The 26,381-nt window shown below is 43.5% G+C and overlaps 1 protein-coding gene across 2 annotated transcripts in view; it reads right to left on the bottom strand.

Annotated features, from left to right (window-relative positions):
* Nucleotides 1–9,974, bottom strand: part of LOC110496698 (enhancer of filamentation 1) — a 64,401-nt gene extending 54,427 nt beyond the window's left edge. Inside the window, exon 1 of one of the 2 annotated variants that reach the window (XM_036953538.1) lies at nt 9,907–9,974. Coding sequence is in view for 1 of the 2 variants with exons in the window: in XM_036953537.1 (XP_036809432.1) it covers nt 4,691–4,702 (12 nt within the window). In the remaining variant the exon portion in view is untranslated. Of the gene's footprint in view, nt 1–4,690; nt 4,975–9,906 lie in introns of those variants that run through there. The other variant, XM_036953537.1, reaches the window with a different exon arrangement.
* Between the last annotated feature and the right edge of the window lie 16,407 nt (nt 9,975–26,381).

A 26,381-nucleotide genomic window follows, 5' to 3' on the forward strand; every position in this document is an offset into this window, starting at 1 on the left:
GTTGAGAGAAGAGTGGGGTAGTAGAGAGTAGTAGAGAAAGGTGTGGAGTAGTAGAGAGAGGAGTGGAGTAGTTGAGAGAAGAGTGGGGTAGTAGAGAGTAGTAGAGAAAGGAGTGGAGTAGCAGAGAGTAGAGTGGAGTAGTAGAGAGTATTAGAGAGTAGTAGAGAAAGGAGTGGAGTAGTAGAGAGAGGAGTGAAGTAGTAGAGAGTAGTAGAGAAAGGAGTGGAGTAGTTGAGAGAGGAGTGGAGTAGTAGAGAGAGGAGTGGGGCAGTAGAGAGTAGTAGAGAGTGGAGTGGAGTAGTAGAGAGTGGAGTGGAGTAGTAGAGAGTGGAGTGGAGTAGTAGAGAGTAGAAGAGAGTGGAGTGGAGTAGTAGAGAGTAGTAGAGAGAGGAGTGGAGTAGTAGAGAGTAGTAGAGTGTGGAGTGGAGTAGTAGAGAGTAGTAGAGAGTAGTAGAGAGTGGAATGGAGTATTAGAAAGTAGAAGAGAGTAGTAGAGAGAGGAGTGGAGTAGTAGAGAGTAGTAGATTGTGGAGTGGAGTAGTAGAGAGTAGTAGAGAGTGGAGTGGAGTAGTAGAAAGTAGAAGAGAGTAGTAGAGAGAGGAGTGGAGTAGTAGAGAGTAGTAGATTGTGGAGTGGAGTAGTAGAGAGACAGATGGAGCAGTAGAGAGTACTAGAGAAAGGAGTGGAGTAGTAGAGAGAAGAGTGGAGTAGTTGAGAGAAGAGTGGGATAGTAGAGAGAGGAGTGGAGTAGTAGAGAGTAGTAGAGAAAGGAGTGGAGTAGTAGAGAGTGGAGTAGTAGAGAATATTAGAGAGTAGTAGAGAAAGGAGTGGAGTAGTAGAGAGAGGAGTGGAGTAGTAGAGAGCAGTAGAGAAAGGAGTGGAGTAGTAGAGAGGAGTGGGGTAGTAGAGAGTAGTAGAGAGTGGAGTGGAGTAGTAGAGAGTAGTAGAGAGAGGAGTGGAGCAGTAGAGTACTAGAGAAAGGAGTGGAGTAGTAGAGAGAGGAGTGGAGTAGTAGAGAGAGGGGTGGAGTTGTAGAGAGAGGAGTGGAGTAGTAGAGAGAGGAGTGGAGTAGTTGAGAGAAGAGTGGGGTAGTAGAGAGAGGAGTGGAGTAGTAGAGAGTAGTAGAGAAAGGAGTGGAGTAGTAGAGAGTGGAGTGGAGTAGTAGAGAATATTAGAGAGTAGTAGAGAAAGGAGTGGAGTAGTAGAGAGAGGAGTGGAGTAGTAGAGAGCAGTAGAGAAAGGAGTGGAGTAGTAGAGAGAGGAGTGGGGTAGTAGAGAGTAGTAGAGAGTGGAGTGGAGTAGTAGAGAGTAGTAGAGAGAGGAGTGGAGTAGTAGAGTACTAGAGAAAGGAGTGGAGTAGTAGAGAGAGGAGTAGTAGAGAGAGGAGTGGAGTAGTTGAGAGAGGAGTGGGGTAGTAGAGAGTAGTAAAGAGAGGAGAGGAGTAGTAGAGAGAGGAGTGGAGTATAGAGAGTAGTAAAGAGAGGAGAGGAGTAGTAGAGAGAGGAGTGGGGTAGTAGAGAGTAGTAAAGAGAGGAGAGGAGTAGTAGAGAGAGGAGTTGAGTATAGAGAGTAGTAGAGAGAGGAGTGGAGTATTAGAGAGAGGAGTTGAGTATAGAGAGTAGTAGAGAGAGGAGTGGAGTATTAGAGCGTTTTAGAGAGTAGTAGAGAGAGGAGCGGAGTAGTAGAGCGTTTTAGAGAGTAGTAGAGAGAGGAGTGGAGTAGTAGAGCGTTTTAGAGAGTAGTAGAGAGAGGAGTGGATTGGTAGAGAGAGGAGTGGAGTAGTAGAGAGAGGAGTTGAGTAGTAGAGATAGGTGTGGAGTAGTAGAGAGTACTAGCGAGAGGAGTGGAGTAGTAGAGCGTTTTAGAGAGTAGTAGAGAGAGGAGTGGAGTAGTAGAGAGTATTAGAGAGTAGTAGAGAGATGAGTGGAGTAGTAGAGAGAGGAGTGGAGTAGTAGAGATAGGAGTGGAGTAGTAGAGAGAGGAGTGGAGTAGTAGAGAGTAGTAGAGAGTAGTAGAGAGAGGAGTGGAGTAGTAGAGAGAAGAGTGGAGTAGTAGAGAGTAGTAGAGAGGAGTGGAGTAGTAGAGAGTACTAGAGTGTACTAGAGAGGAGTGGAGTAGTAGAGAGTAGTAGAGTGTAGTAGAGAGGAGTGGAGTAGTAGAGAGTAGTAGAGAGGAGTGGAGTAGTAGAGAGTAGTAGAGAGGAGTGGAGTAATAGAGAGTAGTAGAGAGAGGAGAGAGGAGTGGAGTAGTAGAGAGTAGTAGAGAGGAGTGGAGTAGTAGAGAGTAGTAGAGAGGAGTGGAGTAGTAGAGAGTAGTAGAGAGTGGAGTAGTAGAGAGTAGTAGAGAGGAGTGGAGTAATAGAGAGTAGTAGAGAGTGGAGTAGTAGAGAGAGGAGAGAGGAGTGGAGTAGTAGAGAGTAGTAGAGAGGAGTGGAGTAGTAGAGAGTAGTAGAGAGGAGTGGAGTAGTAGAGAGTACTAGAGTGTAGTAGAGAGGAGTGGAGTAGTAGAGAGTAGTAGAGAGTCCAACGATCTAATACTAATCCAGATGTGGGATATTTTCCCAAAGATTAAGGCCAAGCCGAGTATTACAGCATTGTGGTAATTTAACACTGAAGTCATTGGCCCTTAATACTACCGAAACACCAGAAAACTACGTCACAGCTTTGCATGACAGACAGCTCTGACATTCCTAATATGGTCGGATAACACAGACTTCAGACCCAAGCACATGACTCCAATAAAGAACAACAGAGGTGGTTATTTCAGTAAGTACAGTATTTTGGAGGATTCCAAACAGCACCATCAGTCGGTTCCAGAACTTATGACCAGCTCTCTTGCCAAGTGCCCTGCATTTCCTTGATAGTGTGAAGTAGACAAAAGCATTCCAATCGAGAAGAGTACTGAACCTCAAACCATAGTAGGAAGTGGGGTCTTTTCATAAGCTCCAATCAATGCCTTACAGAGTTTGTTAATGGTGACGGAAAGATCTGAAACTATAAGAGGCCAGGTTTTCTTGACTTCGAAGTTGAGAGACAGACAGCTCCATGCCCCCAAGGCAGGATTTTATGCTGATGCTGAGGCATAGCCAGGCCCTGATTGAGCAATCTCTGTTTCTTTACAGATCTCATGAACAGTGAAGTCTATTCAATTATGCAATCTAAGCAGCTTTTAAAAAACCCTGAATATGCTATGTCATGGAGACAATTATGTATAAAGAGGTTTACTTGTTACAACAGGCCAGTCAGTGCTAGGACTCACACCCACAGAGTAGAATGGGTTAAATCAACTTCACTGAATGTCTCGTTTGTTCGTCAGACCTTGAGTGTAAACTAAATATATTGCCCAAACAAAGCTACAGCCACGGTCGAACGGACAGCAAGGGGATACAGAGAGATAACGCAGAATGACTGTGCCGATATATCCTCCTACTAAGTAACCTGATTCGATACAATCATGTATTATTTATTACCCGTGAAGGTATAGCATTCACTGTCAACGCATGAGTATTTCATTACTCCGAAATAAATCGACCCATGGGCAGAGGAGAGAGAATTATTGGGCAGAGGAGAGAGAATTATTGGGCAGAGGAGAGAGAATTATTGGGAAGAGGAGAGGGAATTATTGGGCAGAGGAGAGAGAATTATTGGGAAGAGGAGAGAGAATTATTGGGAAGAGGAGAGGGAATTATTGGGAAGAGGAGAGGGAATTATTGGGAAGAGGAGAGGGAATTATTGGGAAGAGGAGAGATAATTATTGGGAAGAGGGGAGGGAATTATTGGGAAGCGGAGAGATAATTATTGGGAAGCGGAGAGATAATTATTGGGAAGAGGAGAGAGAATTATTGGGAAGATGAGAGGGAATTATTGGGAAGAGGAGAGATAATTATTGGGAAGAGGAGAGGGAATTATTGGGAAGAGGAGAGAGAATTATTGGGAAGAGGATAGAGAATTATTGGGAAGAGGAGAGGGAATTATTGGGAAGAGGGGAGAGAATTATTGGGAAGAGGAGAGATAATTATTGGGAAGAGGAGAGAGAATTATTGGGAAGAGGAGAGAATTATTGGGAAGAGGAGAGATAATTATTGGGAAGAGGAGAGAGAATTATTGGGAAGAGGAGAGGGAATTCATCGGTAGAGGAGAGCATTCTTATGTAGGCTAGTATTCAGCGTCGCATGCGATTCGAGCATCACTTCAGCACTTTAAATCCCACTTCGCCCACTTTGGAAGAGCGCATAGCCTACGCACAGAGAAAGCAACCGGACAAATATATTTTAAACCAATGTAATTAATATCGTAATGTCCCTGTTTATGACTGGAGGCCAAAGAACGAACTGACAGACCACGGAACACCCTCTTCCCGCGTTGACATCCCAAGGCAGCGGTGGGCTAAATGTCTCCCTGGGTAACATCGTTACACAAATGCGGTTAGCCTACAACACTGTTGTTACAACATTGTTACAATCTAAACTGAAACTAACTCAGGTTCATTCTTGTTTTTATTTGTGGTGAAAATAGTTATAACTTTTCCCCAATACATAGCCCTAGGCTACATAAAGTCTAGTCTGAAGGAGATATAATATTGGTGTTTTGCCAGTTTATAATCACACAATAATTTAATAAATCCGTTACAACAGCCATGTCAGTGAATTCCTGAAGATCTCATTTCAATGACTTTGTGAACAGTCACTTACTTTGTACTTCATTTTGAGCGCCTCGTCTTCTCTCTGACTCCGGGGAAGTGTAAAATATCCGCTTGTCGTGTCAAAAAGAACACATGTGAATGTCGCAACGAAACGTTTTATTTTGCGATCAAAACAGCCATCAAGATTTGGTCAATGGTAACGACAATAAAAAAAAGCGAATGTTTCCTTCAATAATTTTCAACCCAGTCGTGCGTATCACCCAGGTTCTGCAATATACTTATCTGGTTGCCGCTGAACGAGAATGATCTTACTACATGAGCGCCTCAGCTCATTTACAATGTCTCTTAACTCATTGGTCAAGTCGCTGCAGAGTACAACTGACGTCATATAATGAACGGCCTGCTACGACGTTAAATGTCCATGTCTGTTGACTACGTTAGAGACAAGGACCACTGGAGGAAAGCGTTTATAAAATGTAGTGAATTGTGACTCAACGTCTTATGTCTTATGTATGTATACAATGTACATGCACCTATAAAGGTATTTTAGCCATCACAAACAGGCAGGGTTGGGTTACTTTATAAATGTAATCCGTTACCTGTCCATCATTTTAACAAGTAACGTAATTTTGGGATTACCCCAAACTCTGTAACGTAATCTGATTACATTCCGTTACTTTTAGATTAATTTCCCCTTAAGAGGCATTAGAAGAAGACAAAAAAAATATTTACCAATTAAACAACATCTATTGCAGGATAAATCAATGTTAAAGTTCACATAGCTGGCCACATATGGATGTTTATTTTTACTTTATGGGTTGGTTATGTAGGCTTCTTCTAACTCATCGCTTTCTACTACATATACGATTAAATTATATCTTTACATTAAAAATCTAAGTCTATCAGAATTTCAGTCATTCCAATAAATGTTATACCCCTTGATCTTCAACAATAGGACTTGGAAATATGGAAGTATAGATTAGCCAAATTGTTTTACCTGAGCATGACACCAAAACGAAGGATTTAGTAGCCAGCCCTACTCTGTTGTTAATGATTTTGTCTTTGGGGACTGATTGGGCTCATTGATTCCAGTTGAAATATAAATGCAGCTCTCGTGGAATGGCATGTTTTGAGCACTACTGAAAAGTGCTATTTACATGTGAAAAATTAATGCCATATTCTGCATTTTCTATAGGCCTATTGTTTACCTTTTGTTGGTGACACTTTGACATCTTGATAATATGCAGCCATTTAAAGGGCAAATCCACAGATGAAACAATAACAAAACTGTCACCCCATGTCTGTTTTGGTAAAAAGCTGAGGGATGGGGAAATGTAACCACTCTCAGATGAAAAGACAAAGCTATGGATGCAAGGACTGAACACCCATCATATAAAATGATTGTTTTAACCATGTTATGAGGCTATACAGTGTTTGTTTACAATGACAATGGACACACCTTCTCATTGCAGGGTTTTTCATTATTTTGACTATTGTCTACATTGTAGAATAATAGTGAAGACATCAAAACTATGAAATAACACATATGGAATCATGTACTAACCAAACACATGTTAAAAAATCAAATCAAATCAAAATATATTTTATATTTGAGATTCTTCAAAGTAGCCACCCTTTGCCTTGATGACAGTTTTGCCCACTCTTGGCATTCTCTCAACCAGCTTCATGAGGTAGTCACCTGGAATGTATTTAAATTAACAGGTGTGCCTTGTTAAAAGTTCATTTGTAGAATTTATTTTCATCTTCATTCGTTTGAAACAATCAGTTGTGCTGTGACAAGGTAGGGGTGGTATACAGAAGATAGCCCTATTTGGTAAAATACCAAGTCAATATTATGGCAAGAACAGCTCAAATAAGCAAAGAGAAACAGTCCATTACTTTAAGACATGAAGGTTAGTCAACAAGGACAATTTCAAGAACCTTGAAAGTTTCTTCAAGTGCAGTCTCAAAAACCATCAGGCGCTAAGATGAAGCTGGCTCTCATGAGGACTATCACAGGAAAGGAAAACCGAGAGTTACCTCTGATGTAGAGGATCAATTCATTAGAGTTAACTGCATCTCAGATTGCAGCCCAAATAAATGCTTCACAGAGTTCAAGAAACAGACACATCTCAACATCAACTGTTCAGAGGAGACTGCGTGAGTTGGGCCTTCATGGTCGAATTGCTGCACTACTAAAGGACACCAATAATAAGAAGAGACGTGATTGGGCCAAGAAACACGAGCAATGGACATTAGAACAGTGGAATTCAAGGCACACTTAATCAGCATGGCTACCAGCGATATGCCATCCCATCCGGTTTGCGCTTAGTGGGACGATCATTTGTTTTTCAATAGGACAATGACCCAACACACACCTCCAGACTGTGTAATGGCTATTTGACCAAGGAGACTGATTTAGTGCTGCATCAGATGACCTGGCCTCCACAATCACCCAACCGCAACCCAATTAAGATGGTTTGGGATGAGTTGGACCACAGAGTGAAGGAAAAGCAGCCAACAAGTGCTCAGCATATGTGGGAACTCCTTCAAGACCGTTGGAAAATAATTCCTCATGAAGCTGGTTGAGAGAATGCTAAGAATGTGCAAAGCTGTCATCAAGGCAAAGGGTGGCTACTTTGAAGAATCTCAAATATAAAATATATTTTGATTTGTTTAACAATTACTACATGATTCCATATGTGTTATTTCATAGTTATTCTACAATGTAGAAAACAGTCAAAATAAAGAAAAACCCTGCAATGAGTAGGTGTGTCCAAGCTTTTGACTGGCACTGTACCTGGTGCATATATAAGCGTAGGTTGACGTAGCAGAGGGTCTGTTGATATACCCGGCCGCCAAACAAATAGCAAACCATCCGGAAAGCAAACCACTACAATGTTTTGTCTACGCCAGGTACACCGCCATTTAGCCGTAACCAACCCAGAACATAAAGGTTATAGCTCAACCAAGTCATGGTCACCAGACAATGAGAATAGTTTCCGTTCTAAATCTAGCTCTTCATCCATATGTTCCTTCTACATATTCGGTGAGAGGTGTTGGTGAGAAAGTTGGGTGCATTAACAGGGACAGGTCAGGAGGAACTACTTTTGCTTGACCTCGTTGAACCAGCTCATCAACCCTGCACCACTAAATCATAGCCTAGGGCCTGTAGGCCAACGCGTTGGCATTGAAACCAAAGTAAGTTTAATTATGTGTAGACATGGTAGTGATCTTGTGCGAGCAGGACGTGTGTGGATAAAGAGTGGGTGAAGTTGATGTAAGTCATCGGTTCCTTCATGTACTGTAGATCATAGAGCTAGCCAAGCCAACATGGAACATTCCATTTGTGTTATATCTTGTCAACAGTTATATCCTCTAAGCAATGGAAGTTTTACTGTTGGCTCACTGTCAGGTAAACTTTCATAAACTGATTAGGGAGGGCACAGGAAATCACAAATAGACACACGCACGTGTGTTTGACTGGAGAGGTCACTACCACAACAACAGACATGAGAAGGACTCATCTTACCGCACGCACGCACGCACGCACACACACACACACACACACACACACACACACACACACACACACACACACACACACACACACACACACACACACACACACACACACACACACACACACACACACACACACACACACACACACACACACACACACACACACACACACACACACACACACACACACGTGTATTTGAGAAAGAGCAAGTGTAGCAGAGTATTTACCAGTTGAGGTTCATACGACAGATGGAAGAAAAAGGAAGTGCGTTTCTACTGTATGTTTCATGCTTCTTTCAAGCTCAAGCTTCAACGGAGTTTCCGTTTCTATGATAATAAACGATTGTTAATCAACATTTTTTGGGGAAACATACGTTTCTGAACTATTTCCAGTGAATTATAAAAAATAAAAAAAATTGGAGCATCACAAATTGACACAAAAATGTGTCGGTCCTAGTTATTTATCAGTAGCTGTACTTTACTATTTACATGTGCTTTTTACTCCCAATACATTTTCCCTGACACTCAAAAAGTACTAGTTACGTTTAGAATGCTCAGGCAGGACAGCAACATGGTCCAATTCACGCACCTATCAACATAACAGGTTGTCATCCCTACTGCCTCTGGTCTAGCGGACTTACTAAACACAAATACTGCGTTTGGTGTGTTGTAGTGGCTGTCCGTAAATGGAAAAAAACAAGAAAATCGTGCTGTCTGATTTGCTTAATATTAGGAATATGACGTACAGCTTTTACTCAAGTATTTTTTTTTTTACCTTTATTTAACCAGGCAAGTTAGTTAAGAACAAATTCTTATTTTCAATGACGGCCTAGGATCAGTGGGTTAACTGCCTTGTTCAGGGGCAGAACGACAGATTTGTACCTTGTCACCTCGGGGGTATGAACTTGCAACCTTCCGGTTACTAGTCCTACGCTCTAACCACTAAGCTACCCTGCCGCCCCAAGTAGTATGGACGTTCAGTACACTTTTTCCAGTATTTAAAACCGAATACTTTTCAAACTTTTACTCAAGTAGTATTTTACTGGGTGACTTTAACTTTTACTTTAGTCTTTTTTTCTATTAAGGTATCTATACTTTTATTCAAGTATCACAACTGAGGTACTTTTTCAACCAGCGTCTCCTTTTTTGTCTTGACATTGAGTGGGACTTCAATATTCATGATAACTTATCTTTTCCCCCTGATAGACACACCATGGACCTTGATCATACTGTTTTTCCTGCCCAGTAAAATCAAGAACCCAACAGCATCTAATGAGAAAACACTTATTAACCCCCCACCCCACCCTACCCTCACCCTCTAAACAAATGTCCTGCCGAACCACTCTCTTTTATCAACCCTCGTCTAGCTGTTGCTAAGCGAATCATCACACAATCCCTTAATTCTTCAATAATACACACAGCCACTCACTTTTATCAAGACATAATTGCTCCGGGGCGACAGGTAGCCTAGTGGTTAGAACGTTGGGCCACTAACCATAAACGTTGCTAGAGCAAATCCCAGAGCTGACAAGGTAAAAATCTGTTGATCTACCTCTGAACAAGGCAGTTAACCCGCTGTCATTGTAAATAAGAGTTTGTTCTTAATCTCACTTGCCTAGTTAAATAAAAAATATATGTTCTTCACAGAAGTTGGTATCTTTATTTTGTCATTACAGTGAAATATTTATTGTGCTAACCAAGAAAACACTGTCTGAATAACATAATATAAAAGGGACTTACTCCGTCTCTATGCGTGTGCAGTGTTGTAGTTTAACAGCACAGATGAGACTTAAGGTCTTGTCTTAGAGAGTATAGTGGTGAAGAGAATAGAGGTGAGAAGAAACGCCCTAGTTAGCATCTCTGAGCAGACACAGCCTTGCAAGAAAGCCTTCCTTGTGTGTGTGTGTGTACGTGTGTGCGTGTGTGTGTGTGTGTGTGTGTGTGTGTGTGTGTGGCCGCCTCGCTTCGCATTCCTAGGAAACTATGCAGTATTTTTTATTTTTTATTACTGCATTGTCGGATCTGCTAACCACGTGTATGTGACAAATACATTTGATTTGAAAAGGTTTCAGGTTCAAAACCCTGAGGTGACTAGGTCAGAAATCTGTCAATGTGCCCTTGAGCAAGGAACTTAACCCTAATTGCTAGTGTAAGTGTGTGAACATTTTGGTTTTTGATACTGATTCTCTGCTGCTCTGTGTTACCCAACCAAAATCCCCTGTTTGAAGAGTCTGCAGACAAGCCAAACAATCAAAGGCCGGAGAACGATTAGTGTTAGCGTTTAGGCTCAGTGTTCCCTACCCCACGTTCCCATGACAACAAGTCACCATGGTCGTATCATTCTGTACTAGTTCTACTGTAGTGTGGCAGCAGAAGCAGCTCCCAGAACTGTTTGTGGGGTCTTGCCATCTCTCCTGCTGTATTATCATACCAAACAATGGCACCAGTTTGGCAAGACAACACAAACAGATCTTGGCCTACATTATCACAGGGAATTGCACCACAGAAATAGCCTCACAAATAGCCTTGTAATTACCCTTTCATCTTTGTCTGCTTATGGGTATCGGTGAAGTCTGAGTTGCATAAGAGCCCTGTAGATTTCAACGCTGTTTAACAGGGACAGATGTTTTTCATAAGAAGGTCCCAGGGTTCTGTGCTAAACTGTGAACCGGACTGACGGTTGAAAGAGGCGGGGATCTCCAGATAGTGTGACATGACAACAGGCTCTCTGTGCTGGTTAAAGATAGGGTAGAGGTGGCCCCTCGTGGATTAGAGCCTTCACACTCTCCCAACCACCTTAGGCAGATTTATGAGTCTGCCTCCCTACCTTGCCTTGGCTGCCTCCCACCTTGTCCAGCGGGGCCCAGACAGGGTGTTTGTACTAAATGGCACCCTATTCCCTACATTGGGCACTACTTTTGACTAGAGCCCTATGGGGCATACACAGGCACTACGTAGACAATGTGTATAGGAATTATAGGAAACTACGTAGGGAATAGGGTGCCATTTGGGACTCTAACTTGGTGAGGCCCCAAGTTCGGCCCCCCGCTCGTCACCTCTTTGTGGGCCGTGACCCCCAGTGACCTCGTGACCTGGTAGCAGCATGATGGAATGCTGGGCACGCTGAGACAAGGGCGTCAAAATATGGAATTAGCCCACAATGTTTCTTATATCCTTATATTGATAGGTGCCATTTTGAATTGACATTGAACCCTAATCCTAATCTGCATCGCGGAAGTTCACCTTTCAGCATGATTGGAATTTAAAGGCAATCTTTCTGCTTTTGCAGAGACTGCATTCATGGTAAACGCTGCCAATGTCGGCTCAATCTGAAATCACCTTTACGTTTCTATCACGCAATCTATAATGGTTCAGCGCTACAGAATGAATAGAGCCCTAAATCTGGAACGCCTCATCTGTATCCCAAATGGCACCCTACATAGTACACTGCTTTTGACCAGAGCCCTATGGGAGTAGGTCTGCTATTTGGGACGTAACCTGGATCTAGCTGGGTGTACCTGCGACAGAGGAGAGCTGAAAACATGTGGTCTGTAGTTACACAACTGGGACCGGTCCAATCCTCAAACTGTTTACTTTTCCTTGGGTTGTAAAATGGTGGTATTTTTGTGACAAAGTTCACTGCTTTTCTGCGCTCTCTGTGTTCTTTGTAACCGCAGACAACCCCTGTTCTCCTTGCCCTCTTTTTTTCCGGGTTATTCTAAAGCCAGTCATTATAGATGGCAAAAACATTGCATGGGTTTTCTTGAGTAACAATCCTGGGTAGCACTTTATTTGGATAGTCCATATGTAGATGCTCTACAGACTATCAGTAACATTTCTTTTTTAATTTAATTTTTCTCCCCAATTTCGTGGTATCCAATTGTTTTAGTAGCTACTATCTTGTCTCATCGCTACAACTCCCGTACGGGCTCGGGAGAGACGAAGGTTGAAAGTCATGCGTCCTCCGATACACAACCCAACCAAGCCGCACTGCTTCTTAACGCATCCAACCCGGAAGCCAGCCGCACCAATGTGTTGGAGGAAACACCGTGCACCTGGCAACCTATGTTAGCGCGCACTGCGCCCGGCCCACCACAGGAGTCGCTGGTGCGCGATGAGACAAGGATATCCCTACCGGCCAACCCCTCCCTAACCCGGGCGACGCTAGGCCAATTGTGCGTCGCCCCACGGACCTCCAGGTCGCGGCCGGTTACGACAGAGCCTGGGCGCGAACCCAGGGTCTCTGGTGGTGCACCTGGCACTGCAGTACAGCGCCCTTTAACCACTGCGCCACCCTACTAACCCTAGCTCTAAACTTAACCCTTATCCTAACCCTAACCTTAACCTTTATCCTAACCCTTAACCCTTATCCTAACTCTAACCTTAATCCTAACCTTAATCCTTATCCTAACCCTAACCTTAACCCTTATCCTAACCCTAACCCTTAACCCTTATCCTAACCCTAACCTTAACCCTTATCCTAACCCTAACCCTTAACCCTTATCCTAACTCTAACCTTAACCCTTATCCTAACCCTAACCCCAACCCTTAACCCTTATCCTAAACCCTAACCTTAACCCTTATCCTAACCCTAACCTTAACCTTTATCCTAACCCTAACCTTAACCCTTATCCTAACCTTAACCATTATCCTAACCTCTAACTGACTTAGCAAGGAGTTGCTTATCGACATATAGTTTGTTGATAGTAGGAGAGCATCGACAGATGGAAAATCCATATAAAATAAAGTGTGTCCAAATCCTGTATTGTTTTAAAACTCTTCCAGTTCATTACATTTCCAAGCAGTGTTACAATTGAAAGCACTTTATTTTCATGCAAAAACGTAGTATATCCACCCCTGATGTAGTTATTCAATGCCGCTGTGGACAATGACAGAGTATCTTCGATTTATGTAATTTTCTCAGCGTCATTAGCAAATTATTTATGGAGCAGAGTGAATAGTAATGTGTCCAAGACTAGACTCTGTGGTACTCCAGAAACTCCCGGTTCGACGGCCCTTCAAACAGCCCATGCAAACGTTTCCGTTAGGTGGAATTGTCACAGCTATATAACTCTAGGAGCTGAATAGATCTCCTTGTCTAACGACGTGTCGTTATTTGAGCTCTCAGACTGAGGTGGTATACATGATACACAACCACCCAAACAAGGTCATAAAAAAACAGTCTGAGAGATGGATTGTGCTTGATAAAGTAAATACTATTTTAAAATGATGCTCTATAACTATTTTATATATTAAAAAAAAAAAAAAAAAGATTTAATGGCATTTTACAGCACCTAGATTAAAGTCCTGTTCTCCTGTTGGTCTCTCATTGTCCGTTGTTCTGATTCTGACGCAGCTTCTCGTTGTACTCATTTGTTTCAGTATAAGACTTTTGTTTTCTAGTCCGGAGAAAACTGTTCATCGTCCTGTTCACCAGCCGGCCACCTCAGAACCATACTTCAGCGTCATCTAGAGTTTTACAATTGAAATGAATAGGTCGCACTTCTGTCTCTCGGTCGCTTCATAACCATTGGCATGAATGTTCTCAAGCCACCCAGCACCTTAGTTGTGCCCAAAAGCTTGTCAATAAACCCAGTCATTTTGAACAGGGGATAACGACTGTTTCGTCTAAATTACACGATAGAGACCTGGATTAGGCAAATATTTAGTTGGAACATCTTTGCCGCCATTATCATGTCATCAAATTGACTTCAGACAGATAACTGGTGGTCTCCCCTCAGTCTTAGCCAACTAGCTAACGTTACATACTACATCTAAAGGCAATCTGGCAACATCAAAATGACGACACAAGGTTTTCCCACAAATGATTTGCCTATTTTAGAAATGACATTGTATTTCTAAGCCACTGTAATGCACTTTCGATTAAACCTTCTTCAGCGCCAAATGACAAAGCATTTGAGTAGAACGATCAGTCGGGACATCAGTCCTAAAACGAATGTTCAAAACAAATATTGTGATGAAAAGTGCAACCCATGAGTGGGAATAGGAGTGAGGTATTTCCTTGTGCTCTCACAAGAAAAGATGGGTATCTAATTCTGAACCACATCGTTGATCGTAACAAGCTCTTCGAGAAAAAAATAGCCCACCTTGATAGTGATGTCAAGGCCTATACATCTCAGCCAATCATTCAGTTCATCGAACAGAACAGCAAGTCCTTACCACCTAAATACATTTCACACACTCCTCCCTCTGGCAATTTAATGGTGATAAGGGTGCTGTATCTCAAATGACACCCTATGCCCTACTGTGCACACATAAGGCTCTGGTCAAATGGAGTGCACTATATAGGGGATAGGGTGCAATTTGGGACAGAGCCAAGGTACCAGAGAGTTTAAAGGTAGCGGGTGTTGGCATAGTTGGGGGGTTCAGTGAGTGATGAGGGCTGATAACGTGTCGACACTTGCATTTCCAAGAGTGAGACACCCCCGCCTGTTTGGTAGTGCAATAAGACCCTTGGTTGGCACGGTGACAGACTGTGTGATGGTAACGGGAGGGACCCCCCTCCCTCTGTGTGTGATGGGGGGGATGGGGTGATGGGGGATGGGGGGGGGCGGAGGGCTCTGTGAGTGTTCAGGCCACAGGGTTTTAAAGCAGCACCATTGTCAGAGTGAGAGGGAATTGAGATGATTTAAGCTGCTCTTGAGACGATATGGGAGGGGGTTGTGTTTGTCTGTGTGTGTGTGAGATCAAGATTGTGGGTCCACAAGAGTGTTTGGGTGTGTTTATTATCAATATCATCCCAATAGGATTTGTTAAAAGCGTTATGCACTAACGAGCCTATGGAGGAAGTCTGCTCAGTCACGGCCACTGTACCACTCATTCCCAGCATGCAGATGTGTTCCTCCGGGCGTCTTTTCCTCCAAGTCCGTGTGACAGATCCAATACATGTGGACAGCCATTTTTTTAGAGAAACACAGCTTTGAAATAGTGACGAGAACATAGTGGTTATCTTCTGGTTATTTTAAGGTCGGTATCCATCCATCCTTTGTGTTTTTGTGGCCAGGGGTGGAGGGGGCTGGTGCGGGTGGGATTCCTAGGACCTGGGGGTTAAAAGTGAAGCTTCCCCCCATAGACTCTGGATGGAGCTTCCCCCATAGACTCTGGATGGAGCTTCCCCCATAGACTCTGGATGGAGCTTCCCCCCATAGACTCTGGATGGAGCTTCCCCCCATAGACTCTGGATGGAGCTTCCCCCATAGACTCTGGATGGAGCTTCCCCCATAGACTCTGGATGGAGCTTCCCCCCATAGACTCTGGATGGAGCTTCCCCCCATAGACTCTGGATGGAGCTTCCCCCCATAGACTCTGGATGGAGCTTCCCCCCAGAGACTCTGGATGGAGCTTCCCCCCAGAGACTCTGGATGGACAAAATACCTTCAAAATACAAACATGCATGAATGCAAACAGGCACGCACATGCATTCACACACACAGACACGCACACACACACAAACACAAACACACACGCGCACACGCACACACACACACGCGCACACACGCGCACACACACGCACACACATACACACAAACACACACACACACACACACACACACACAGTAAATCTAACCCCAACCTCTCCCGGGTTCAGGCCTCCATTTTGTTTGGAGACAAAAAGCCCTCAGCCGAGTGACCTATGTTAGGGTCATGCTAAATAGTAACTGCTTCTCCCTTCATTTAGAGATTCCTTCTCTTGTTTCTCCTCTATGGCTTTGCCATCCTCCAGCTATACCGACAATACCTACTTGTCAGACCCCGGCATGTTGTGTTAGATTCATCTTAATCGTACCAAAACACGAGGAGGAACAAAACAAACAAAATGGACTAGTACAAAGACCCAGGACAAAACAAAACAAAGAGCAAATGGCAACCTATTCCCTATATAGTGCACTACTTTAGACCAGGGCCCTATTCCCTATATAGTGCACTACTTTAGACCAGGGCCCTATTCCCTATATAGTGCAGTACTTTAGACCAGAGCCCTATTCCCTATATAGTGCACTACTTTAGACCAGAGCCCTATTCCCTATATAGTGCACTACTTTAGACCAGAGTCCTATTCCCTATATAGTGCAGTACTTTAGACCAGAGCCCTATTCCCTATATAGTGCACTACTTTAGACCAGAGCCCTATTCCCTATATAGTGCACTACTTTAGACCAGAGCCCTATTCCCTATATAGTGCACTACTTTAGACCAGAGCCCTATTCCCTATATAGTGCACTACTTTAGACCAGAGCCCTATTCCCTATATAGTGCACTACTTTAGACCAGAGCCCTATTCCCTATATAGTACACTACTTTAGACCAGGGGCCTATTCCCTATATAGTGCACTACTTTAGACCAGAACCCTATTCCCTATATAGTGCACTACTTTAGACCAGAACCCTATTCCCTATATAGTGCACTACTTTAGACCAGAACCCTATTCCCTATATAGTGCACTACTTTAGACCAGAACCCTATTCCCTATATAGTGCACTACTTTAGACCAGAACCCTATTCCCTATATAGTGCACTACTTTAGACCAGGGCCCTATTCCCTATATAGTGCACTACTTTAGACCAGAGCCCTATTCCCTATATAGTGCACTACTTTAGACCAGAGCCCTATTCCCTATATAGTGCACTACTTTAGACCAGGACCCTATTCCCTATATAGTGCACTACTTTAGACCAGGGCCCTATTCCCTATATAGTGCACTACTTTAGACCAGGGCCCTATTCCCTATATAGTGCACTACTTTAGACCAGGGCCCTATTCCCTATATAGTGCACTACTTTAGACCAGGGCCCTATTCCCTATATAGTGCAGTACTTTAGACCAGGGCCCTATTCCCTATATAGTGCACTACTTTAGACCAGGGCCCTATTCCCTATATAGTGCAGTACTTTAGACCAGAGCCCTATTCCCTATATAGTGCACTACTTTAGACCAGAGCCCTATTCCCTATATAGTGCACTACTTTAGACCAGAGCCCTATTCCCTATATAGTGCACTACTTTAGACCAGAGACCTATTCCTTGTATAGTCCACTACTTTAGACCAGAGACCTATTCCCTATATAGTGCACTACTTATGACCAGGGGCCTATACCCTATATGTGTCCACTACTTTAGACCAGGGGCCTGTAGGGAATACAGTGCCATTTGGGATGTACAGAGTGATACAATAAATCAAAACACATATTTTGCTAATGTTTTTTGCCGGTGTATCAAAATGCGTGTGTTCCTATCTCCAACAGGGCAGTAATATCTAACAATACACAACAATACACGCAAATCCCCAAATAAAAAGAAAGAAAATTAAGTAATATAGAAACATTAGAATGAGCAATATCAGAGTCTGGAATATAAATATATATGTATATGATGGTGTGTATAGACATTATGGACAGTATAAGAATAGAAAAGGTGGGTACAGTAGTAGCTTTACAGGATGAGCCTTGACTAGAATACAGTATATACATAGGAAGTGGATAAAACAGAATGTCAACATTATTAAAGTGACCAGTGTTCAAAGACTATGTACATAGGGCAGCAGTCTCTAAGGTGCAGGGTTGAGTAACTGGGTGGTAGCCGGCTAGTAACAGTGACTAAAGTTCAGGGCCGGGAACTGGGCGGAGGCCGGCTAGTGGTGACTGTTTAACAGTCCAATCGCCTGGAGATAGAAGCTGTTTTTCATCTCTTTGGTCCCAGCTTTGATGCACCTGTACTCTCTCCACCTTCTAGATGGCAGCGGGTTGAACAGGCCGTGGCTCGGGTGGCTGAGGTCTTTGATGATCTTCTTGGCCTTCCTGTGACACCGAGTGCTGTAGATGTCCTGTAGGTTAGGCAGTGTGGCCCAGGTGATGCGTTGAGCTGACCGCACCACAATCTGGAGAGCACTGCATTTGCTGACGGTGCAGTTGCCATACCAGGCGGTGATACAGCCTGACAGGATGCTCTCAATGGTGCATCTGTAGAAGTTTGTGTGGGTCTTAGGGGCCAGATGAATTTCTTCAGCTTCCCTCCACACTGTTTGTGTGGATGGACCATTTCAGGTTGTCAGTGATGTGCACGCCAAGGAACTTGAAGCTTTTCACCCTCTCCACTCTCTGTCAATGGATGGGTGCGTGCTCCCTCTGCTGTCTCCTAAAGTTCACAATCAGCTCCTTCGTTTTGTTGACTTTGAGGGAGAGGTTATTTTCCTGGCACCACACAGCCAGGGCCCTCACCTCCTCCATGTAGGCTGTTGTGTTGTATGCAAACTTGATGATTAAATTGGAGACATGCGTGGCCACGCAGACATGGGTGAACAGGGAGTACAGGAGGGGGCAGAGTTGAAGAAGTGGAGGTGTTGTTTCCTACCTTCACCACCTGGGCCGGCCCATCACGAAGTCCAGAACACAGTTGTGCAGGTGGGATAGGGCAGTGTGCAGTGCGATGGCAATTGCTCCATCCATGGGTCTGTTGGGGCGATATGCACATTTTAGTGGGTCTACGGTTTCAGGTTAGGTGGAAGTGATATGATCCATAACTTGCCTCTCAAAGCATTTCATGATGACAGAAGTGAGTGCTACGGGTCGATAGTCATTTAGTTCAGTTATCTTTCCTTTGTTGGCTAAAGGAACGACGGTGGACATCTTGAAGCAAGTGGGGACAACAGACTGGGAGAGAATATGTCCGTAAACACGGCAGCCTTGTGAGGATTAACACCCTTCAATGTCTTTCTCACGTCGGCCACGGAGGAGGTGAGCGGCGATGGCCCACGTCGGCCACGGAGGAGGTGGGCGGCGATGGCCCACGTCGGCCACGGAGGAGGTGAGCGGCGATGGCCCACGTCGGCCACGGAGGAGGTGAGCGGCGATGGCCCACGTCGGCCACGGAGGACGTGAGCGGCGATGGCCCACGTCGGCCACGGAGGACGTGAGCGGCGATGGCCCACGTCGGCGCCACTGTGTTTGTCCCGAAGCGGGCAAAGGTGTTTAGCTCTTCCGGGAGCAAGTCTTTGGTGTTCTCGACGTGGCTGTTTTTTCCGTGATTGTCTGGAGTCCCTGCCACATACGCCTCGTATCTGAGCTGTTGAACCACTTTGTCTCCTTACTGACGTTTTGCCTGTGCCTTACGGAGGGCATAGCTGGACTGGTTGTAATTGTCAATGTTCCCAGTCACCATGGTTAACTGCGGTGGTTCGCGCTTTTCAATCTATCCACGTTTTTTGGGGGGGTTTGGATAAGTTGCAATCGTCACAGTGGGAACAACATCTACTATGCACTTCCTGATGAACTCAGTCAATGAGTCAATTCATGTTATTCTCATAGGCAATGCAAACCATCCGTGCTGCAAGGCTCATTGTGCTGTCTCTGGTACGAGTGGCGGTTGGTCGTTTGGTGGAAACTGGGTTTGGAAACTCTGGTCACTCTGATGAATGGGTGTAGTCTGGGGGAAGTTCTTCATGAACTCATTGGGTGTAGTCTGGTTTTCTAGAAGACCAGGGGTGTGTCACAAATGGCACTCTATTCCAGTAGTGCACTTGTGGTGGCACTCTATTCCAGTAGTGCACTATTTTTAACCTTTATTTAACTAGGCAAGTCAGTTAAGAACAAATTCTTATTTATTTACAATGATGGCCTAGGAACAGTGGGTTAACTGCCTGTTCAGGGACAGAACGACAGATTTGTACCTTGTCAGCTAGGGGATTTGAACTTGCAACCTTCCAGTTACTAGTTCAACACTCTAACCACTAGGCTACCCTGCCACCCCTATGTAGGGAAGAGGGTGCCATTTGGTTCAAAAGTAGTGCACTATATAGGGATGAGGGTGCCATTTGGTTAAAAAGTAGTGCACTATATAGGGAATAGTTTGCCATTTGGGACATAGTCCAGGATGACTATTGCTCAGGACCGTCTCTGTGAAAACTAGATATCTTGTGAAAGAGTCTGACTGTTGTTGTGGTTGTTGTTAAGAGCCATTTTGGGTTTAGTAATGAATGGCACAATCCTGTTGTTTGTGTCCCAGTTTTCTGGTGAGGGTGTGTTTGGATGAGATGGCTGGGCTTACTGAGGCAATGTTTTATCAACGTTGTGGGAGTGTATTCTCCCTCTCTCTATTTCACATGCACACACACTCACACACAGCCCAGGGAGAAGGTCAGGTCAAATGTAACATGATGGTGAGAGAGTGGACCTCAGTGTGTGCCCTTCTGTGTCTCACCAACCAGCCATTCAGAAATGACGAGCCGGTCACTAACGTCTTTCAATGGGTAATTTCCTTCCTTAAAACCCACAGCTGCAGAGAAACAGTCAGCTAACGCTAAAAACAGCTTTCAGTCATACATTGTGAAAGATAACTAAAGCTGCGCACACACACACACACACAAACACAAAGAGCCGCCGGTCTGTGGTGAGCACTGTAATTTAATTACTTCTCCCTGCCATCCGGAGTGGTTTCACCTCACTGCCATATTCTAATCCACGAAAGCTTCCCTGGTACAGCACCATGAGCACCCCTCTCTCTACCTCCCTCTCTACCTCTCCCTCTCTCTCTCTACCTCTCTCTCTCTACCTCTCTACCTCTCTCTCTCCCTCTCTCTACCTCTCTCACTCTCCTATCTCTCTCTCTACCTCTCATCTCTCTCTCTCCTGCTCGCTCTCTTTCTCTCCCGTCTCTCCCCCCCCCCCCCTCTCTCTACCGCTCACTCTCTTTCTCTCCCGTCTCTCTCTCTCATCTCTCATTACCTCTCTCATCTCTCTCTATACCGCTCGCTCTCTTTCTCTCCCGTCTCTCTCTCTCTCTCTCAATTCAATTCAATTCAAGGGGCTTTATTGTCATGGGAAACATATGTTAACATTGCCAAAGCAAGTGAAGTAGATAATAAACAATAAAAATGAACAGTAAACATTACACTCCTAGAAGTTCCAAAATCCATTGCAAATGTCATATTATGTATATATACAGTGTGGTTAAAGTACAAAATGGGTCAAGTACAAAAGGGAAAATAAATAAACATAAATATGGGTTGTATTTACAATGGTGTTTGTTCTTCACTGGTTGACCTTTTCTTGTGGCAACAGGTCACAAATCTTGCTGCTGTGACGGAACACTGTGGTACATCACCCAGTAGATACGAGAGTTTTATCAGAATCGGGTTTGTTTTCAAATTCTTTGTGTATCTGTGTAATCTGAGGGAAATATGTGTCTCTAATATGGTCATACAAAGGTGAAATAAAATAAACGTTGAGACCCCATTCAGTCATAATATTGACATTTTGATACGGAGGCATGGAATCCGACACAACCAGTTTAAAAACATGGAAAAGCAAACAGCACTTCTTTTGATTGCTGAACATATCACAACAACAGAGAAGAGTTTCAGCATTTCACTTCCTGGCAACAATATTTAGCTATAGATTAGATGACAGTCTCCTTGGAACTACGTTATGGACATACGATAATAGTTCAGACGTACAGTACATTTAGGAATAGTACGGTTTGGGACATTACAGAAGTTAAAAACCAGACGCACCTCTGAAATACAGTAAAATGCAGACAATGTGTTGCTGTTTGCAGTTCTCAAGGTAGAGTCGCTTGTTGATGATGTAAGATTAACCTGCTTCGATCAAATAACGTTTGACAGTGACTTCAAATTCACAATGGTTTATTCAATGTTCCTAAAAAATAAAATAAAATACTATGGTAGAATGGGATTGTTTACTGTGAAATACTTTTTACATTCCTTAAACAAACCAAATCTGAAGGGTTTTGACCATGCAAACAATATAATTCCCTCTATTTTATTCTGTGGACATGTTATTTCTCATCTGGATACGTATACGGTATCACTGACTGACCAAACTTTTCACCTGTGTCCCAAATCGCACCCTATTCCCTTTACAGGGCTCTTATTGTCCTCATAGGCCTATAGGGCTCTGGTCAAACGTAGGGTTGCAAAGCTACCTGTATTTTCCCAAAGTTACCGTAATCTTCAGTAATTTTGGTAATTAACAGAAAATCTATGGCAATCTATCGTCATTTTGGTAATTTATACTGGAATAAAACGTTTTATTCATATATAGTATAATATTTTAAATATCCGTGTCATATTGTTTCTAGCAGATAGAAAGAAATCTAAAGGATCATTCATACTGAAAACACTCATACTAAACACTAATGGTATTTACTAAATTTGTATTTGGGACAGTGTTTTATGGCTTTGTCATTCTATTTATTTTTAAATCTTATTTGATTAATTCATATATTTTACATGTGATAAGGGCGGAGAGAGGTCCCGAAGACACCTGTGATAATCTGAAGTACCCCAAAAGGGCCACTAGATGTCCTGTGATAGATGACATAAAATCCTTGAAAGATACCACAATTCTGCTAGTCTACTGGTAAACTTTGCAAGTCTCCAGTAATATACCCTTTCTTTGCGACACTAGTCTAAAGTAGTGCACCATAAAAGGAACAAGGTAGGACGTAGCCTTCGTTTACAATCCCAATCCCCATCAAATTGGTGTACACTGACATCACAATATACTTTCCAGAAGCTTCTCCTGGACTCTAGACAGATGCTGTGGAGTTAAGGAAGAGATCCAAGTAACAAAAGCTGTAAAATAGACAAAACTTTATAGCAGAGGAAAAATACATTTGGAAAGGAATTCATATCAGGCATAGTGCCTGGATTTAGCCAACCATTTGTTTTTGCTATTGAGTATATCTGGGCACAGGAACCGTATATGATGTTTATGTTCGTAGGCTTCTGACCACGGAAAGGGATCACTCTTTAGTGTTTCTTTTCAGCAAACATGTCTGTCATCAGAAATCACTTTATATTTCCAAATCACGGACCAACACAAGTTTTGAGCCAGAACTGTGGGAAATATTCCAGGAAGCAATACTTTGTCACAACAATACTTATTCCTATCAAATATACCTTTTTGAAATTCAGGAACACATCATACCACATTCATTATGTTGACTTCCTGCTGCTCATCATACGCTACGAGATCTCTTATCAAGATCCATTGCTGTGTATCATGACTAACCTCAGCACAACCCATCCCTCATCTCTCGGGTATCTCAGAGACGAAGGGCTGATCTGGGATCAGATCCCCCCCCCCCCCACCCTGTCCATGTAATCTTATTCATTATATTCTACATTCAAAACTGATCTTAGATCAGCACTCCTACTTGTTGTCTTAGGTCTCTCTTTATGTCGTGTTGTGTGTTTTGTATTATATCTTTATTTTGCCTTTTGTCTTTTGGTAGGCCGTCATTGTAAATAAGAATTTGTTCTTAACTGACTTGCCTAGTTAAATAAAGGTATACATAAAAAATATACATAAAAAAAACGGCCCTAGGTCTGTTTCTTCCCAGCGTAACCCAGTAGCAAAAACCCCATTATTCTCTGAGACTGGCTGACTGCATCGCCTCATCAACTAACTGGAGGAGAGGTCATTAAACTGTAGAGAGGCCTTTTTTCCCCCAGTCAGCTAAAAATATGGAATCCTCATAAAAACACTACATTGGGCTGAACCAGCACTGTCCCCCAAATGAAACCCTATTCCCTATATAGTGCACACAAATTCCTATAAACCCTGGTCAAACGTAGTGTAATATTTTATGAATAAGGTGCCATCCTGGGACACAGCCATAAAGGTGGAATGAAAACAGGGGCACGGTAACAGCTGTAAGACCCCTGAGAAACAACATGTTAATCCTGACCTGAGGTAACCTGGTGTGTGTCCCATATGGCACCCTATTCCCCACATTGTGCACTACATAGCTCCCCTGTGGTGCTGAGGCTCCATGATATTGCAACTCCACTCTGGCTGCCAGCTAACTAACAACCCCCCACCACCATCCACCACTACACCTCACTCTGAATCCAACCAGACTTCTTCAACATCTTCAGAGGCTAGAACATAGGAATGCCATGGAAACAGCATAAACAACAACAAAGAAAATTATATAGATTTTGCACGCTTTCTAGGAATGCCTTAATGAGATCCTTTAGGGTAAACGATGCTAATCTGTCAAGGATCTTTAGATGTGCAGAGACACAGGACAATCTATAGTTTATTTACATCTGCGAGGAGACTTTGCTCTTCCAACATTTCACCCGCTGACATTCAGTCTGCACGTGATAAGTTTTCTGCATGGTTTTGCGAATTACTCCAGATGTTTGATGTTACACAGAAACTTTACGAACCTTTGAAATATAAGCTCAAGTAAGCTCCTGCTTGCCTTGGTCAGCCGATCAGACGGATACATGCACTTCATAGACAGGACAGTATTACCTAATTCACCCAATCTTTGTTGTTGCCAAAAGAGAGACAAAGTCTTATTTAAATTGATTTTACCTTTATTTAACTAGGCAAGTCAGTTAAGAACAAATTCTTATTTTCAATGACGGCCTAGGAACAGTGGGTTAACTGCCTTGTTCAGGGGCAGAACGACAGATTTGTACCTTGTTAGCTCAGGGGTTTGAACTTGCTAGAACCTTCCAGTTACTAGTCCAACGGTCTAACCACTAGGCTACCCTGCCATCTGAACACAGCCAATTCATCTGATTCGTTACTGATACAATCATCCCTGCTACAACTATTTATATTCATATAGTGTGTCCCAGTGGACTATCCCTTTGTTCAGACTGTTGTTTGGACTACCCGGTGAACTCTCCCTTTGTTCAGACTGTTGTTTGGACTACCCTGTGAACTATCCCTTTGTTCAGACTGTTGTTTGGACTACCCAGTGGACTATCTCTTTGTTCAGACTGTTGTTTGGACTACCCAGTGGACTATCTCTTTGTTCAGACTGTTGTTTGGACTACCCAGTGGACTATCTCTTTGTTCAGACTGTTGTTTGGACTACCCAGTGGACTATCCCTTTGTTCAGACTGTTGTTTGGACTACCCAGTGGACTATCCCTTTGTTCAGACTGTTGTTTGGACTACCCAGTGGACTATCCCTTTGTTCAGACTGTTGTTTGGACTACCCAGTGGACTATCCCTTTGTTCAGACTGTTGTTTGGACTACCCAGTGAACTCTCCCTTTGTTCAGACTGTTGTTTGGACTACCCAGTGAACTATCCCTTTGTTCAGACTGTTGTTTGGACTACCCAGTGGACTATCCCTTTGTTCAGACTGTTGTTTGGACTACCCAGTGGACTATCCCTTTGTTCAGACTGTTGTTTGGACTACCCAGTGAACTATCCCTCTGTTCAGACTGTTGTTTGGACTACCCAGTGGACTATCTCTTTGTTCAGACTGTTGTTTGGACTACCCAGTGAACTCTCCCTTTGTTCAGACTGTTGTTTGGACTACCCAGTGAACTCTCCCTTTGTTCAGACTGTTGTTTGGACTACCCAGTGAACTCTCCCTTTGTTCAGACTGTTGTTTGGACTACCCGGTGAACTCTCCCTTTGTTCAGACTGTTGTTTGGACTACCCAGTGGACTATCCCTTTGTTCAGACTGTTGTTTGGACTACCCAGTGAACTATCCCTTTGTTCAGACTGTTGTTTGGACTACCCAGTGGACTATCTCTTTGTTCAGACTGTTGTTTGGACTACCCAGTGGACTATCCCTTTGTTCAGACTGTTGTTTGGACTACCCAGTGAACTATCCCTTTGTTCAGACTGTTGTTTGGACTACCCAGTGGACTATCTCTTTGTTCAGACTGTTGTTTGGACTACCCTGTGAACTATCCCTTTGTTCAGACTGTTGTTTGGACTACCCAGTGGACTATCCCTTTGTTCAGACTGTTGTTTGGACTACCCAGTGGACTATCTCTTTGTTCAGACTGTTGTTTGGACTACCCAGTGGACTATCTCTTTGTTCAGACTGTTGTTTGGACTACCCAGTGGACTATCCCTTTGTTCAGACTGTTGTTTGGACTACCCAGTGGACTATCCCTTTGTTCAGACTGTTGTTTGGACTACCCAGTGGACTATCCCTTTGTTCAGACTGTTGTTTGGACTACCCAGTGGACTATCCCTTTGTTCAGACTGTTGTTTGGACTACCCAGTGAACTCTCCCTTTGTTCAGACTGTTGTTTGGACTACCCAGTGAACTATCCCTTTGTTCAGACTGTTGTTTGGACTACCCAGTGGACTATCCCTTTGTTCAGACTGTTGTTTGGACTACCCAGTGGACTATCCCTTTGTTCAGACTGTTGTTTGGACTACCCAGTGAACTATCCCTCTGTTCAGACT

The sequence above is a fragment of the Oncorhynchus mykiss genome, chromosome 18, assembly GCF_013265735.2.
Source record: "Oncorhynchus mykiss isolate Arlee chromosome 18, USDA_OmykA_1.1, whole genome shotgun sequence".
NCBI classification, from domain to species: domain Eukaryota; kingdom Metazoa; phylum Chordata; class Actinopteri; order Salmoniformes; family Salmonidae; genus Oncorhynchus; species Oncorhynchus mykiss.